The 18,055-nt window shown below is 38.2% G+C and overlaps 1 protein-coding gene across 6 annotated transcripts in view; it reads left to right on the top strand.

The window, feature by feature from the left end:
* The window catches only part of npas2 (neuronal PAS domain protein 2), an 81,143-nt gene extending 63,555 nt beyond the window's left edge, over positions 1 to 17,588 (top strand). For 5 of the 6 annotated variants that reach the window (XM_041801044.1, XM_041801041.1, XM_041801043.1 and 2 more), the window contains 8 exons: positions 2,950 to 3,047; positions 3,184 to 3,270; positions 3,612 to 3,812; positions 5,660 to 5,860; positions 9,141 to 9,325; positions 9,432 to 9,524; positions 9,613 to 9,826; positions 12,283 to 17,588. In XM_041801044.1, coding sequence (XP_041656978.1) covers positions 2,950 to 3,047; positions 3,184 to 3,270; positions 3,612 to 3,812; positions 5,660 to 5,860; positions 9,141 to 9,325; positions 9,432 to 9,524; positions 9,613 to 9,826; positions 12,283 to 12,501 — 1,298 coding nt within the window. In that variant the 3' untranslated portion in view covers positions 12,502 to 17,588. The remainder of the gene's footprint in view (positions 1 to 2,949; positions 3,048 to 3,183; positions 3,271 to 3,611; positions 3,813 to 5,659; positions 5,861 to 9,140; positions 9,326 to 9,431; positions 9,525 to 9,612; positions 9,827 to 12,282) is intronic. The other variant, XM_041801047.1, reaches the window with a different exon arrangement.
* The last annotated feature ends 467 nt before the right edge of the window (positions 17,589 to 18,055 follow it).

Genomic DNA, 18,055 nt, shown 5'->3' with positions numbered 1-18,055 from the left:
CACACCATTTGAGAACCACTACTTTAGATGATACTGTCTACACTAGTGTGACTCATAGCTGCAACCAAAAAAAGACAAGTGTTACTGGCACTGACATTATGGATCAAAATTGCAAAGAATACATGAGAAACAAAGACAGAGAAAAGTGTGGTGAGAGAGAAAGGGAGGGAGAGAGGGCAGGTGAGGTGCCCTACCTGGGGTTAGCACTCACACTCAGCTGACTGGGCTGGGGCTCTACTTCCCCCTAGTCCCTCATTTTCATGATGGAAGAGAGGAAAGTAGAACAGTATGAAGAAAGTGAAGAACAGAGGAGTTTTCATCAACTTTTGTTTTTTGGCTTCATCTGACATATCTTTCATTTTTGTTCACTGGCGTTAGGCTATAACCTTTTATCTCCATTTTTAATGATTTTAATTATTTTGATAAATCAGTGCTATTAGTCATCACTTACAGATGTCAGTGGGATTTTTAGAAATTTTAAACCAATAAAAAGTGTCATTAAGAGCCAGTGCCAAAACCCTGTTAGCTCCATTCCCGGTGCACTGTGGAACTGAAAGTAAACAGACAGAGGAGATGTTATTGAACTTTGCCTGAGCTAAATAACTCTTAAAGATTGCTGTAAATTGGCTTTGACTGGTTGTAAAGTAAGTCCAGTAGGCTACAGTACTGAGCCAGGTGCCCCCTCACCTGTAAAACACACCAAGTTATTCGAGTGTCCCATGGTGTTCTTGCTCAAGAAGCAGACTATAAAGACCACAGTTTTATGAAGCTACAGTCAGGACTGGATAAGAGTGCAGGGAATTCACGGTAGGTTGAGGGCCTTTTAATTCGCACGGTTGTAAACCAGCTGTGTTAAATGCTCTGATCATCGAGACAAAATTTTCTAACATTTTGCATCAGTGAAGTGAGTAACAGGAAACATTGAGGGCAAGTGTGTGAAAGCTGTTTAGGCCATTAATATAAAAGATGCCAAAGCCCCTGTGTCCAATTTGAATGGACCAAAACCTTGTAACTCTATTATAGCTTGAAACCAATGTAAAATAAACAATCAGATCACACATACTGGTAACTGCCCATACAGACAAGTATAATGCCGACTGTGACCCTTCAGTGTTAAATGATTTGAAACATGCAGGGTTTTTTTCATTTTACCAAGTGGTGATTTTGGAGATAACAGGTAATGGCCCAATTGCAGTGTTATGTAAACTCTGTCCCTGCACTCCCAGTTCTCCAAGCACTGAAACTGCTGACCTTGCTTTAAACCCCCTACATCCCTCTTCTACCAGATGTACCCTAATGTTCCATCCTTGCTGTTCAACTTGTTCTCCTAAATCTGTATATCTAAGCTTTTTCATTTCATATGTGTCCTCCACTCAATCCTCCCAGGAAATCGTCTGTTCTGTAAAATAAATAATTGTCTGACTTGCGGACCACAGCAGGATGTAAGGCCTCAGATCTCCTTCTGTGGCACGACAAGTTTACTTCCCAAATCTACCTACATCTCCCAGCTCTAAGCCCCCTTTAACAGACCAATCATACCTCTTGTGAATTTCTCTCCTTCATGAAGAAACTGAACTGCCACACTCTCTTATCCAGCGTTCACCATCATCTTCTGCTCTTAATTCCTGCTTTTTTTGTCAGAATTTTTTGCATATTAAAAAAAAATCAAGTTTTAGTGTGTGAAGACCTTAATGTGATACACAGTGAAAGCTTCCTCAATCTCACTATCTCTCTCTTCCTCTTGAATGAAATTAGCTCTCTATGCATACTTCCTTTTCTCCCATTTAAATTATGTAGTATTTCCTTTACCACCCTGAGACATTTTTCAATGGAAAACCTTAGGTTGTGCACCGCTGACCTTGTTCATGGACCCTGTCACTCTCTTCCATTTTACCATGTTCCTTCATGCCATATAAATCCACAGTGTCTCTGTTTGCCACTCTCATTGCTTAAGCTAACTTAAGTGCTTTTTCAAAAGGCAGTCTGTTCTCTGACAGCAGCTTCTGCTGTATTCTGTTTTCATTTATGCCATGGATCAAATGATCTCTCAACATCACTGTCAAATAATCACCAAAGTTACAGTCCTGCACCAGCTTTCTCAGTTCTGCCACATAAGCACCCACAATTTGCATATTACTCTGGTACCCTGGGTTGGCACTAAGATGCATTCCACAGGGTAAGTCCCCGAATTATGACATTCATGATTTTTTATGGCACCGTTTTTGAGCCGATACACCCCAGAAGTCTTCTGAGAGGTATCAAGGACTATTGATGCAACGGGGTGGCATGCAAATAGACAGACAGATAGACATGCTGCCAATTATAGTAGTGAGATAAAAAAAAATGCTATTTGTGGATTTCTAGTCTTATAATTTAGTCAATACTTATTAATAAGATGGCTTTCAAAACTAAAAGTTGTTTTATCCGTCAAGGTGGGAGCACTATGTTCTTTATTTAATGTTAAAACTAGGTAAATTTAGGTCTGATTGTTTTGTTTTTTTAGAAAGAAACTTTTTTTAACTCATTGCTGCTTACTGTATGGGCGTCATCACAACAAAGAACAAAAGTTCAACCAGTTTGGTCTTCTTTGAAAGAAGGAGAATATTGATTTCAAAAATGAAAAGTGAGGGGGACATGCATGCCTTTGTAACAGTGTCTTTAAAAAAGATCCATTGTGGGAGGGTTTGAAGCAAGATTTTTGATTTGCAGCCAAAAAGATCTTCAGAAGATCTAAGAGAAGCTGCTGATGTACCAGGCAGCACAGCAGTGAACAGAGAATGATTGGCAGATTAAGGGATGTGTACCAAACAGTATCCCACTCAGAATTTCATTGTTTTGTTGTGTTTATCTGCCATTATTTAAAAAGAAAACCAGTGATTTTGGTGTAACTTAGCCTCAGTGTGCTGTAACCAGAGTGTGTTTAGAGGTGACCCATTGTCTCTCCTGCAGCAGCTAACTCCTACACAGAGGCCTGCACACCGTCATGGCAGTCGGCTTCCATCGGGACAGACAAGACATCTGCCAGACTCCAGCCTAGTGGTTCAAAGGTTAGTTTACACAGTGTGTACAGTGTGTGTCTGTCTCTGCTGATAAAAAAAATCATCAGTGGGAAACAACTGTTCAGAGTTGTCACAGTACCACACATTGTGCTAAATTATAAAACTTTGTTGTTTTCCCCTGTAGAATTTGGCACAAAGACAAAACTCCTTTGACCTCGTTCCCCAAATGAGCCTCCCTCTCTCTCCTACCTGCAGCAAGCACTCCGCAATGGTTAGTGTTTAGTCTTCTTCTCCTGCCTGTTGCCTTCCTCCCCTGTTTGTGTACAATATCGTAGTGTTATGACTGTTCCTGCTTTATGTGTTTACCTCATGTATTGCTTGTGCCTACAGAAGCTCAGTCCTTGTTATAAGATTATGTTATAAAACTTAGCAACAGACTCTAAAAACAATATATATATATCCAGGTATTCTTTAATATGTTTTTCTTTACAAAGACAGCAATCTTCTGTATCGCAGCTATTGCATGACACAGCCAGCTGTCTTGTAAAGCACAGAAGAAAGTGTCTCCCATGTCTGTCCTCATGTCTACCTCTTTGGCTCATGTCTTTCCAGCAACAGCAAACACAGCAGCAGCAGCAACAGCAGCAGCCGTCGTCATCGTCCATGTATCAGCTGCAGCAGCCTCAGCTCTGTGTAATGAACCAGCTGAAGGAGCAGCTGGAGGAGAGGACGCGCATTCTGCAAGCTGACATTAAGACGCAGCAGCAGGAGCTCCACGACATTAAGGAGAAGCTTCACCTCGCTAATCTCCAGGTAACACTCTCACACAGATAGAATAGGGTGTTAACTAAGGGGAAAGAAAAAAAGGGGAGGTGTGTTTCTACAAGTTTTAAGCACACAGAAATATTCAAGCAGACATATTACTTAGAAATAAAATTAGCTACGTGTTTTCAGCTTATTGGGAAGCTGACTTTACCGTGTCCTCAGACTAAAGGTGGAATAGCACCACCAAGAGGTTCTTCAACCAATACAAACACTTTTCAACTCTGATTTTTCAAAAACTTCCATCTGAAATAACTGAGATAAATAAATCAACATGAGTAAAAAGCAGCAATATGAAACAGGCCATAACTATGTTTATTCTGCTTTCCCTCTTGAGTTTGCTTCTGGAAATTAATGAGATCAGATAGGGATTCAGCATACTATCAAATTACAGTATAAACTTAAATGAATGATTAAACAGTTTGGCTAGATTCTATAAAAAAAAGGTACATCAGTGTGAATTCTTTCTTTGTGAAATAATAAAATTCACATTAGGAATCACAGGTTGAAAATAAAGCTGTTTTTCAAAATGCATAGCATCACTAAAAGTGTCAAAGAAAGTAAAACAAAGGATAATCAGTTAACAGAACAATATTAGAAAAAATACTAATATTGATGTGAATTTGTTTTTGAAGTGTTATTTTTGGATTGAGTTGTGAATACTGTAAAGCATTGGGGAAATCTAGAGAAAATGTGTCCTTTTGACATGGTATGTGCCGAGACATTAAATATGATGCATGATAAACATGTTCTTATCTGTCCACTCCTGATTAAATCTGGGGGTTTCTCGGTCAACTTTTCACTTCAGGCTCTTGGAAGATATGATTTCCTTGCCTGAGAATAAAAGACCTGTTTCCTCATTTTGTTTTTCACCAATCAGTGGTGTATTAGCATCAAACCTAGTGACAGATAACATGGCAGTCCTAAAAACATGTAGTTGAATATTTCAATCGACAGACAATGGGTACTGATCTCAGTGTGAATGCTTCAAAATGCTTGCACTTTGAAAGAAAATACTAATACAGTAACATGTTATCTGGACTGAAATATTTATTTTATTTTAGTTCATTTGAAAGTCCAGCCCCCAATACGTCTGTCAAGACAAAATCTAGTTCCTTGTATAAATGTAGTTGATGACCCCTTGCTTTAGAGGAACAAACAAGGTAAAAATGGAACACGGTATTTTTATAAGAAAACACATAACAGTTAAATGAGTGTTGCAATCTACAACCTGTCACTAAAATTACAGATTTTTTTATACGCTGTACCTTTATTTTTTTGTCACACTTTTTTCATTTTGAAAATTAAAAAATAGCACCAAATTAAAAGTGAAGTTCATCAGATTGGAAACATGATTTTGTAGCTTAAAGATTGTTAAGCTTTGTGAATTTCACAGAACAGAATAAATTCATTCAACCATTTGGCAAAACCCCTGTCTCCATAGTCCACTAGAGGGCGCTGTATGGAACCCTTGTAGTCCGTCAGTGGACCGGGGCCAACTGGATGTGCCGTATGTGGGTCATGTAAGGCCTCTATTCCAGGAGGACAGGCTCTGGGAATTTAGTAGTGCTTCTATAATAAAGACAAATTGTGGGATGCCATTCCTTCATTGTGTTGAGTGCTATATAAGACTATCAAATCCTAGCGATGTTACCCAAATATAAACAAAATAAAGTCACTGAACATAGTTACACTAAACAAATAACTTCAAACATTCTGAATGTGTGTTGAAGAATTTGTGTTTTAACTTTTGGAGGTGGTGTAGTTTTTTTGTTATAATTCTTCATGAATGTTTAGTGAATTGAAATATAAAAAAATATTATCTGTTTGTGTGTTAGATGTTGTTACAGCAGCCTGTCCACAATGACTTTGCCCCGGCCCAGCAGCAGCCCCAGCAGCAGAGCTCAAGCAGGCCAGCTCAGCAGAGCCAGTCAGGCGTGATCAGGCAGCACTCGGGTCACCCTAAACCAGCGTCCTGTGGTCCTCACAGTTCATCCCCTCACCCACTCCTGAGAGAGAGCAGCTCACCCTCCACACAGGTACACAGATGCATGACTGACACACATACATCGGAGGCAGTCATCTAAACAAACACACACAGCTGTTGGAAAGGTGTAAATGAGGATAATGTTCAATCTAATTAGCCTCAGTCATTAGCAGCTAACGGCTCGTAGCCTACTTCAGTGCTCTCAACACAGCAGGAGACATGTTATTGATTCAGCGTTTAATATCAGTCTCTGCATGTGGTGGAATCATTTGTTTGGTCATTAGCTGCTGCAGTCTGGACTTGTTTTCACTGTAGCAAAAGACACCTGACATTACTTTATCAAGATGATCGATGTTTTGGCTTGTTATTGTACACAAAAATACATTGTGAATGTAAAAAAATGTTGGTAATGTATTTGTGCAAGTTAGACAACATCCTCTTTCTAACTTGCATGGCAGCTTTTGGCTCAAAAAAGGAAGTTACTATTTTCTAAAGCTTGTATACTTTTGATATGGCCAGTCAGATTGCATCATTTAAAAATATGTAGTATTTGTAGTATCTTTTTTTTTTTAAATACTTTTTATTTATAGCAAAATTGCAGGTACAGTAAAACGTAACAAAACAAAACAAAAAACAGATAATCATGAGGTCTTGGGTTGATCCAAACTTAAGGGCAAAAAAACTGCCTCATAAAAATGAGATGTACAAAACCTTGTATTTACCATGTACACATATCTATACATCTATACATGTATACATATACACCAATATGCATACCCATACGAACATACATGCACATGTGACAGTTATCAAAACACCAGTAAAACATTAACTGGCCAAATAAAATTTCCATTTTTCCCACCGTTTCTCTCCAAGCTCTTTTTGAAGTCGTATTGAATAAGTCATCTGTTCCAAAAGATCCGAATGTTTTACAATGCTAACAAAGAGACCAGCCGTTGGACAATTTTTTTGTAACCAGCACTTTGTAATGGCTTTTTTGCTTGCAACAAGCAAGATTTTTAGGAGAAAGGTATCATTTAAAAGCATCAAAGTTTTAACCAGTGTTAATTTTGTCAACTAAAACTATGACTAAAAATGCTCGTTGACAGCCTTTATTTCCAGGACAAAAACTAGACTTACGAAAATAGATCTGTGATAACTAAAACTGACAAAAAGTAAGTTTAGTTTTCATCAAGATGACTAAAACTGACTAAAATGTTATGTAGTTTTCGTCTGACATTCAAAATCTGTAATATTTCTCCACTGTGGGTAAATCTGTGGTTATAACTATTCTGCCTCTCAGCTGTAGAAAGCAGGGACGCCAGATTAAGCAGAGTGCAAAGAACACACTACCATGATTTGGTAGCAGATTTAGGCAAGAAAATAAATGCTTGGACTAAAGTAAAGACTAAAATGCGAGGACTTTCTATGGACTAAAACTGGACCAAAACTAGACTAAAATGTTTTTGAGTTTTTGAGAAGGATGGAAATGACTAATATCTGCCCAAGACATTTCATTTAAAGACTAAGACTAAAATTAAAAATAGCTGCCAAAATTAAAACTGATTTTAACAACCTTATATAGCATGTTACATAACATGTTTGATTATATTGTGATGCCAAGACGTCCTTAAAACTGCTCAAGTTTTACAATTGCCTTGCACCTTATGACTGATATCATAGGAGCAGTCTTCAACTTTAGCAAGACTCATGATTTTACTCCGACTTTGAAATATTGTCTGCGAATTTGAAATTGTTTGAAAAGCCATTAGGTGTAAGGCCAGCATTAGTTGACTAAAACTCACAAACATTTCAAGGATGGTGGATTAGCTCAGTAGGTTGAGCAGGCACCCATATACTATAACCTTTAAACAATAAAGGGTAAAAAACCCACCCCCATAGAGAGATTGGTCAAGTTTTAGTCAATAAAAAGTCCCTATATTTCATCTTTACTTTTTATCATAACATTTATTTTCTTTGAACAAATTTTATTTGCGATAATATAAATTATTGTTAATGTAAAACACCCATATTCATCCACTATCAATTCTTGAATTACTTTTAAATAAACTGAAGAAAATCCTGATATGACTTGAATTGTCTCTCACCTCATCTCTGCTTGTGTTTTAATGATTACTTATACAGTGGACAAATATCATGGATGTTGAACGTCCAGTCCAGCACTAACATTTTAATCTAGTTTTAGTCTCCTTAAAAAACCAAACTTACTTTCCCAGTTTTTATTATCAAGGACCTATTTTCAGCTAGTCTCAGTCTTGTCTTCTTCATGGAGAAAAGTTAGTTGCTGAACATTCTTAGTCAACAAAATAAACCTTTACAGCATCAAAATGTATTTCTAGATGGTTTCTTATCACACTATGGTGTATCACATTGTGTTAGATCAAATCCTATAGTGTGATATTGTATCACTGTGTTCTGTCTATCATATAGTGTCTGATAGTATTGTATCATTTGGGTGTGTAACAAATTGGGTTGTTTTGATGCATTGGATTATATCGTGGCTTCAAGTATTATTGAAGGCACCTTGTGTTTCATATCTGTACTGTATCTTATTGCATTGTGTTGTATCCTATCCAATCTGCGTATCGTATCATGCCCTATGGAGTTATATTGTTTATTTATTTATCATGTTTGTATAATTGGGACAATGCACACTGATCAACAGATCAACAAAAATATGCCAAATTTAGCACAAAAGCTAAATTTCATCCATGTGTGGGATGTTGATTGTCTCTGTTACATTGTGGCTGATTGCATCGTATCATTGGAATACCGTTGTGTTGTATTGTGTTGTGTCCTGTCACTTGTATTGTATCATAGTACATAGTATTGTATCGGATCAAGTCACTGAAGAAGGATGTTTAAAAGCAGATCAAGTAGGTACAGATAAATTAAGAAAAGAAAAAAGCAGAAAAAAGAAGACAAACCATCAGGCTTACTCAGTGTTACAAGTTTAAAAACATTTAGCTCGAATAATATTCTAATGGGCTTAGGTTATGTTTTTTCCCATTAACTGTTGCACTGCTGAACCTTTCCAGGTTAAACGTACCCTCCAGAGTTGCCATTCCCCTTGTGTGGGCAGAGGGCATAAATATGCTTCTTTGGGTCACAGGGGTTAGCAGCCAATCAGCACTCTGAATGTGTTGTGCAGAACACTGTGGGGTAAATTCACTTCACTGTTAGACTGCTAATGATCAGCTCAGAAATACACAGCCATTTCTGCCTCAATGCGTACGAGAATAGTACATGTTTATATCAAGTAATTGGATTTTTTTGTTTCTAACTGCAGTATTTTCTGTGTTCTGTTGCAGGTCCAGCAGAGAATTTCACGGAGCGGGCAGCCACAGTCAGTTAGCGTGCCCGTGCAGACCAACACGAGCGTAACGATGCCCTTCTACAGCAACCCCATGATGTTCTCTCAGACCAACACCAGGTCTCTGCAGGATGCAAACCAAAGACACACAGACAGCGAGTTCAGCCAGGATGGACAACTACGGTAAGAGCCCAGAAAAAAACATCCTCTCTCTTATCATGCTTTGAGTTTTTCCTTTTTCACAGCGCAGACCAAGTTCTCCTTGTAACAGATGTTCTTAAACCTGCAGCATGCTCCTCAACCAGCCGATGCAGACGCTGGTTCCCACAAGCAGTGTCACCACGCAGCCTTCCCAGTGCAACATGGGCCTCTCCCAAACCATGTAAGCGTGCATGCACAATCATCAGTCTGATTACATGCTGCTGCTGCTGCATATAGTGTCTAAATTCTTCAATGCTCCCTCCTCACAGATACACGCTGGAGCAGCAGATCATCACCCCATCGTTCTCCATGCAACAGGTCAACTGTAATGCTGTCCTTGTGCCCTCCCCGGTCTTCACATCACCCATAATGATCCCTCACAATAGTTTCATCTCAAACAACCAGTCCCAGTCGGTCTACCACACCCAGCCTCAGGCTTCCCAGCACTCCCTGCAGCTGCAGCAGCCCCAGCAGTTCTTTCAGGTATGATGCACTGCTATGTAGTATTTGTAGGTTTGTGGGAGCATACATTTTATTTTTATTCAGAAATATAACCGGGATTGTTGCACAGTGCTGCTAAGTTCAATTACTTAAAGGGATATTTCAAAATTTTGGCAAATTTGCCCACTGCCATAATTGGCGTTGTGAATGTACAGCTCACAACTTGTCCACAAGAGTGTTTTAGATTTGTTGGATTGTGTATTTGATGAGTTTGATGAGGGAAAGCAAAAAATATCGTCTGCTTCCATAGCGTTAGCTGTGCAGCTGGTATATTGGTCCCCCCAGATCTAAAAACAGCTTGCACCAACAACTAAAGGAAACAAACCTATTTCTAAGACTATAGGAATTATGGCAATGGGCGAATTTGCCAAAATGTATCCAAAAGTATCCCTTTAAGGCATTATATTTTTGGATTCATGACTAAGGTATAGCCCTGCATTTGTTATGATAGCAACAAGCTGCTGTATGTTTTCAAAGGCTGTTGACCAAGACTTATGTATTTTTTTCAGTCACACTAAAACTGAGACTCTGAAACCCAAATTTAGTGTGATTTATATGTGCCATTGTCTTTTGTAAGGAAAGGAAATCAAAGGCCACCAACTATTGAAAAATTGACAACAGATTAGAAGAACATGTCTTGTGGAAGCACTGAATTTGAAAAAAGCTTTTTTAATTCTCTCTTTTCTGCAAAGAGAGGATTTCATCACTGTCATCAGAGACATGCACTGTGGAGTGGCCTCAGATTAAAGAAGTTTTAATCAATGAATTCATTTTTGTTACTTTGCCGAAGTCTCTGAAGTGATCGCTTTTATTGAAATATATTGTTGAAGTCTTGAGTTCATATGAGACATGGAGTTTTTGGGTCATTGTGTATCTTTTCATTGTGCTAATGGGAGGGTGCACAAAACCTTAATTTTTAATTTTATTCTCCAAAAACAATAGACTGTTTCCACAAGAAACTTCAGCAGATATTATTTTCAAGTTGTGGTATTAGGACTTAGTGGAGCCAAATTTGTCACTACAGAGAAAAGTAGATGATTTAATTTAGCCAAAACAAATCATTTTCCATTATTGTTTTAAAATTACACATTTTACTTTCAAGAATGAAAAATTATAGAATAGAGTGCTGTAAATAACATTTTACACTTTATGGTGGAATTTCCTCTACATCTATTTAAAAAAATGATTTAATCTATAATTTATGATATACACTTGCTCTTCTGTTTTCTCCATTAGTCAAACAAAAGGGTCTAGCTCAGGTATAGCCTCCCCTGAATCTGATTGGTCAGATTTTGCCTAAAGCCATAGTTCCAAAATGTTGGGGCACTGCTAAAAATGTAACAGAATGCACTAATTCACGAATCTCATAACCCATTTTTTTCACAATACAACATATCATATCATACAAATCACATCGGATGTTGAACTGAGACATTTTGCCATTTTATAAAAAATATTAGCTCATTTTGAATTTGATGCCAGCTACACATCTCAAAAAAATAGGGACAGGGCCATGTTTACCATTGTGTAGCATCCCCTCTCCTTTTAACAACAGCCTGTAAATGTCAGGGAAGTGAGGAGACCAGCAGCTGGAGTTTTGGGAGAAGAAGGTTGTACCATTCTTGTCTGATGTAGGATCCTAGTGCTCAGCAGTCCTGGGTCTTCTTTGCTGGATTTTTTGTTTTATGATGCACCAAATATTTTCTATTGGTGAAAGGTCGATACTGCAGGCAGGCCAGATCATCACCTAGACTCTTCTACGACGAAGCCAGCATTGATAGTGTCCTTTCCACATGTGTAAGCTTCCAACGCCATTCCATCAGAGATGCAGGCTTTTGAACTGTGCGCTGATAACAAGCTGGATGGTCCCTCTCCTCTTTAGTCCATGGTTTCCAAAAAGAATTTCAAAGTTTTTCTTCATCTGACCACAGAACAGTTTTCCATTTTGGCTCAGTCTATTTTAAATGAGCTTTGGCTACGTTAAAATATTCTTCCATACATAAACAGATAGAGTAAAAGTAGACAAGTTATTTTCAAAACTGCATTGAAAGTATAAATTAGAAAATATTTAGATTGAAATATATCTGGGATGGAATAAGCCTTCTTTCATAAGCAGGTGTTTGGCTCTGGCATTGGCACTGATGTAGGAAGGCTTGAATTGTGTAGTAGGAAAGAGTGCAGGAAAACCTGTAGAAAAGGGTCGAGGTTGGGACTCAATGCAGTCAGTGAATGTAGCCTCTTTAAACAGGGCTCATCTTTAACCACTGAGCTGAAGCGATGCCCTTGCAGAGTACATTTTACTACTCAGAGAAACCTCTCATGTCCAAACATTGTGTTATAAATCTCTTCCAAGGTCTGAATTGGCCATCATTCAGAACCGAGTGAAGCAGCTTCTTCCAGCTCTTGAGATAACATTCATTCTGTCTTTTTATCCACAGATGACTCAAGGACTTGTTCATGGTGGATCTACTCCAGCGTTCTTACATACTGCTAATGTCCCGCATCAAAACACTGTAGGATACATCCAGCAACAGCCCCAGACACAGCAAGCACCACAAGCACAACAGCAACAGGCGCAACAGCAGCAGAGGCAATACCAACATTCCCAAAATCAGACTGGCAGTGTTTCAGACTTCCGACATTTGCTGACTCGGTAGCACTGAGGATGGTGTAAGAGCATGGAGATCTCCCTCTGTGCCGCCGTCGTGTAGTCGGCGGCACTTTGAGGCATTTGGAATTAAACTTGATGTCAAGTTCAGCAGCGGAAATGCTCAGGAGAGGGATATAGCTTCTAGTGACCTTACTCTAAATGTGAAGCTGCCCCTCTTCAGAAGAGGCCGAGGACTGCGAGCAGAGGCTGCACAGGCCTGAGGCCACCTGCAGGACCCGAGGAGAGTCTACGGTGCCAGGCCTTCACCCTACGGGCCACATTGCTCTCAGACGGAGGAGCTGCTGGAACGAGTGGATTATCAAAGCTCTCAAGAAGACGCCACTTTTCACCTTAGGAGAGTTTCAAGTGTCTGTTTGCACTTTGACACTGCCCCGACCTAAAAAAAAACTATATTTATTTTTGCCCACAAGTCAATGCTCTATTTTCTTCACGACTAATCGCTCAACAGTGAGATTATTTTTCAAACCTTCTGCTTGACAAAGCCTCAGTGACATCAGATCATGTGAATTTTTGCTCCAGTGGAAATGGTTTATCTCATGATGGGATTATGTACCTAATAACTCACATCATCATGTATTTCCCTCTGCAGACAACGCACAGCTCTCGGTTTGACACAACACGATGTTTTATTTCCTGCTGTTTTTCACAAAAAGTCACTAAAGAAGGGCTTTATTGTAATCATGCATTTGTGAGATGACTGCCATTTCTAAATTCAGGTTGGGTATGAATTTAACAACACAGGAAACTAAGGGCAGGTGGTTATATTCTTAAATTTTCAGAAAGGTCTATCTAGATTTTTAAAGCCTCAATCTGCGTGTGTAGAAGCAGAGCGCTGAAGTCCTGCTACGAGGGGCCTTGTGATGAGCTCTGAGTCAAAAAGTGACAAACAAGCGAACAGAGGGGGAAATATTTGTGCCTTTAACTGTGGTATGTTCACGGTGCAGTTCGATAGTTGGTCTGATTACGGCTTTAAAAATCCAGCTCAGGTCCATTTGGAATACAAAGTTCTATTTTCATAGGTCATAATTTATTATTCATCAGAGCTAATCAAGACATCTAGATTTATAAAAGGTTAACGATTATTTATTGGATGCTTCTTGTGACAGTAATAAACAGAAAAATTGCATTTACTAAAACCATCATAAAATCATTTCATCCTTATTTATCATATTTGAAAACAAATATATGTGGGATTAAGAAACTAGTTTTATACTCAAGAGATGATTTTAGATGTTCATGTAGAAATACATGTCAGAGCCCAGCTGGGTTAATGGGGATGATTTTTTACACTGGTGATAGTAGTTTTAATACCACACAACAACAAACTGCTTGGTGATTTGAATTTCTAGGAAACAGTGAAAAAAAGGATTCTGCTGCCTGGATATTTTCAAACCAGCATGTTATACCACTCTGGTCATCTGATTGGTCTCTGTATTTGAAAGGTTAAAAAGTCATGACATGTCAATCAGAATCATGAACTAGAGAAAAGTTCATCGCTCCCTACTATGAATGTCATCTCGCCCGAAAACAAAATGTAATTGTTATGGATTATGTTTAGTTTTTTCACTTCTGAATCAAATAAAAATATCATTTAACTGTAGGCAAAATGACAATCTTTAAGTTTCAAATTAACAATCAATAATCAAATCGCCCCCTTTAAAGATATTACAAATGCGTTCTTTACATAATGAAACTGATAGATTACAACATCCGGGGATGCTGTTTATTGTCAGTGTGATCAAGCAAGGCTTGCTGGGAGATGTAAAGTTGCTAAGAAGCTCCAGCCACTCTAGCACTCTCATCTCGAACTGCCCTTTAAATATAAAGAAGCTTTTGTTCTCCTTAATAGCTCATATTATAAAGCTGCACTGTTTATTCTTTAAACCGTTGGTTCTCAACTGGTGGGCCAGGACGCAAAAGGGGGTCACAAATGGTACTCCATTATGTTGAGCTGTTTGGTTCTACTTGGTTTGACTCAGCATGGCAGTCCAGCTGCACATCAGTAAGCATCCTTTTGTTCCACCAGAAAAGGAAGAAACACTGTTTGGTTTAGCCATCCACTCACATTATGCCTGTCCATCCTGTTGTCCTGGAAGTATGTCAAAGTTTGGTGCAGCGGTTGCTACTTAAACACATCTGCGAGGTGATGAACCGCTGTGACATCACCATGACACCCTTGGAGGCAGGGCAGGCATGCTTGGGCAATGCTCCAGAGCAGGAAAAGTAAATCGGCATGGCTTGATTTGGAATGGCACAAACATAAGTCATCATGGAAATGCCCCAAAAGCCATTTTCAGCAACCTAACACCAGATAGACTAATTCATAAATCCATTGCATGAGATATATTTGACATCCATCTTGGCAACCGCCCATAGAAAGTGTTTGGGAAGGGCAAAATAACTGCCGTGTTCTGTCAGTTACACTCATTATGGACCAATCAGAGTGACAGGACAAGACAAAGTGGGCATGTGCAGCTCCAGAGAGTAAATTTCAAATGTGAGCTTGACAGGCAGGTGCCATTTGAGGAGAAGAATAGTAATATCTTCTCTGCAACTTTCAGTGCAGTTCTTTGCTCTTCTTCAAATAGAGAAATGTCACGTTTTTATTTAAAAATTGCCTCTATAGCTACATCCAAGCTGAGCTAATGTATACAGACTTAACCCCACCTGTAGTTACGGCCTTGTTCTCCTCAAATGACACTGAGTGGTCCAGCAGTTTTCAGACTGAGCACCAACATTTCAGATTGAAGCTTTGCAAGATGGATCCTCCAAATGACGGACATGGAATCTGGCTAGATCATCTGTATCGATACCTGCATCGGCAAGGTGCGCGTGATGATATATTGCCATATTTTTTGAGCACAGGCCTAATATGAAGTCCATGATTCGCTTTTATTTGGAAGGCAATGTCCTCATCTCTGCTCGGTTACATTTTTTATTCCACCTCAAGTCCTATAACTGCTGATATTTTTCAATTAAAAGACATTTGGTCTTGATCGAAAAGTTCAGGAATTTTGGGCCAAGACTTATTTTCAAGGAGGTGGTGGGTCCTGACGCTAAACCAGTTGAGAACCACAGCTTTAAACAATGTAGTCAGCGTGATTGTGAAAGAATGGCTGCAGTGCATTGTGGGAGCTTGGTTAGCGTTTAGATGATATTGAGAAGAAATTCACACTGAAGAGTAACACATAAAAAGCAGTTCTTTTTTACTGATGACAATCTTGTGACAGTAAATGTGCCAGAATCTGAGTTAAATATTTAAACTTTTAAGATTAAAATTTAATTTGTTTCCCTGTTAGCTCAGCAGGAAAAAACTGTTTCCTGAAATTCTCACTTTGGAACTCGTGCTACACTTTATAAAAAGCCACGTCGGCTCCGTCACAGCCCCCCTCCCCCCTTCATGAGACTGGTGCTGCTCAGCACGGACGACAGGACCGGGCTGTCACAAAACTTTCAACATGAACGTTCAGTGCCGTTTTAAACTTTCCTATGTGCAATGTTGATTTGAAAAAGAAGAATGTTAATTTATACTGTTGAAAATGTCTCAGAACAGTTGTACGATGTATATAGAGGTGTATAATAAGCCATTGTACCATGTAAATTATATGGAAGTATTTTTTTAATGAAAATGTCCTAACATTCCTTCATACATTGATATCAGCAGTATCTTTCTTAGGGTACAAGCAGTGGAAACGATGGCTTGATGGTGACACAGGACTTTGTATTTCTTAAACATAAATCACAGGAACTCTGTAGAAAAACATTCAGACATTCACCATGATCATTAAAAGAGATTAAATGAAGAATTTAAATCTTTCTGTCCTTGTGGAGCAGAATTTCAGACACATGTAGAGTTCACAGGAGGGTGTGTTTGCTGCTACAGAAGTCAAATATTTTCTCTTTTTCAGTTGAATGCTTTTTAGTTTTAGCTTTTAATAAAAAGTGCAATTTTACATCATTCAAACTATATTTTTAGACATCAGAGAGAAGCATCAGCCTGCATTTATGTATTTTTACACATCCACTCTCGGTATAGCAAAAGTAGTGTCAGTAAGGCTCAGCCAGCAACTCCGAGGTGCCATAGAGACTATATTTATACTTTTCCTGACCTTATAGATGGAAAATAAATCATCTGACCATTCAGTTCACTGCAGTAAAGTTTCACATGAAGAATGGTTTTCATCACAACACATAAAGATCTTTGTGTGCAGATCAGCCTGCTATCACTCTGTTATCTTGCCTTGAAAAGGAGGTTGAGGGAGATTCTTCTCATTAAACTCATGTGGAGATGGTTCATGCATTGTGTTCTAGTTGTGTGTGAAGTCCTAAATTATTTTGTTTCAGACAAATCCCCTAGTTCTTCACCAGATGTTCCGATGTGACATTGTTTCTTTTATGTGTGTATTCTTGTAAATAATCCACCTGCTCAGTCGGTACTTGTTTTCTTTGTAGTCGCTGCACCTTTCTCCCCTATGTTCATCCTTCAGAACGCTTTTCTTCTTCTTCTCTTTCACAGGCTTTTTCATGGAGTGTTTTTGAAGGCATGTGATTTGATTCACATATAACTTTTCTGATTTGTAAAAAAAAAAAAAAAAAAACATTGACTGACACCTTAACTGTGAGGGTGGGCAGTCAGATCTATGCTTTCTGTGTGAGACGTGAACCAGGACATGAACAAAAACCAACCTGGCTCGCCGCCATTTCTACAGTTTCAATGCAGAAACAACATTGAATATATTGTATAATAGAATGTAAAAAAAAAGTTTAGACTATATAGTTGTTTATTTTCTATGTCTAATAGATTACATATGTATGTTACATGATTTTAAAATTAAAGTAATTTTGTAACAGATAATGAAGTGTCTTATTAGAGGAGGTGAGGATCTTTTTTGTTGTTTTTTTGCGTTGGAGTTGGTGTTGCACAGTCACTTGTATGGTTTGTTTTTCTTTCTGTATTTACCATCAAAATAAGCTTTAAAAATATCGTTAATATTGTTTAAAAAATTAACAAATTAAGTTTACATCCTAAAATATCTTGATATTAATTATGTTATATTGAATTATTTATAAATCAACCTGGATATTGTGAAATATTTGAAAATAAATATTTTTAAACATATGTATTGTTATTCTTAGCCAAATGTTTGCACAGGAGATTATTCATGACATTTTTCTCAACTGTGTCCTCAATGCCTTGAAAAAAAATCACAGTGGAAAGAGGGAAGTATTCGCAATTTAAATACATATGTATGACTTTTATTCTTTCACATAATATGTAAATTTCAGCTTTTTCAGGTGTCTGTTTTTGGTTAATGATCACATTTAGAATCTACTTTACTGTGCATTACCAAGAAAACACTAGAGGGAGCCACTGTGCTTCATTCTCACACCTCTGGTATTTGATTTTCACTCATTCATGAAAAAAAAACATCCTGAAGATATTATCAGCTACATACAATTACAATTGAAGAGGTGATTTTATGATGCGTTAAGTTTATACTTGCAGTGTTTGCTGAACTGACTCTTATTACAAACCAAGA

Source organism: Cheilinus undulatus, linkage group 12, assembly GCF_018320785.1.
Source record: "Cheilinus undulatus linkage group 12, ASM1832078v1, whole genome shotgun sequence".
Classification (NCBI taxonomy): domain Eukaryota; kingdom Metazoa; phylum Chordata; class Actinopteri; order Labriformes; family Labridae; genus Cheilinus; species Cheilinus undulatus.
Note: the sequence above shows the minus strand (reverse complement) of the source record. Positions and strands in the feature narration are given on the sequence as shown.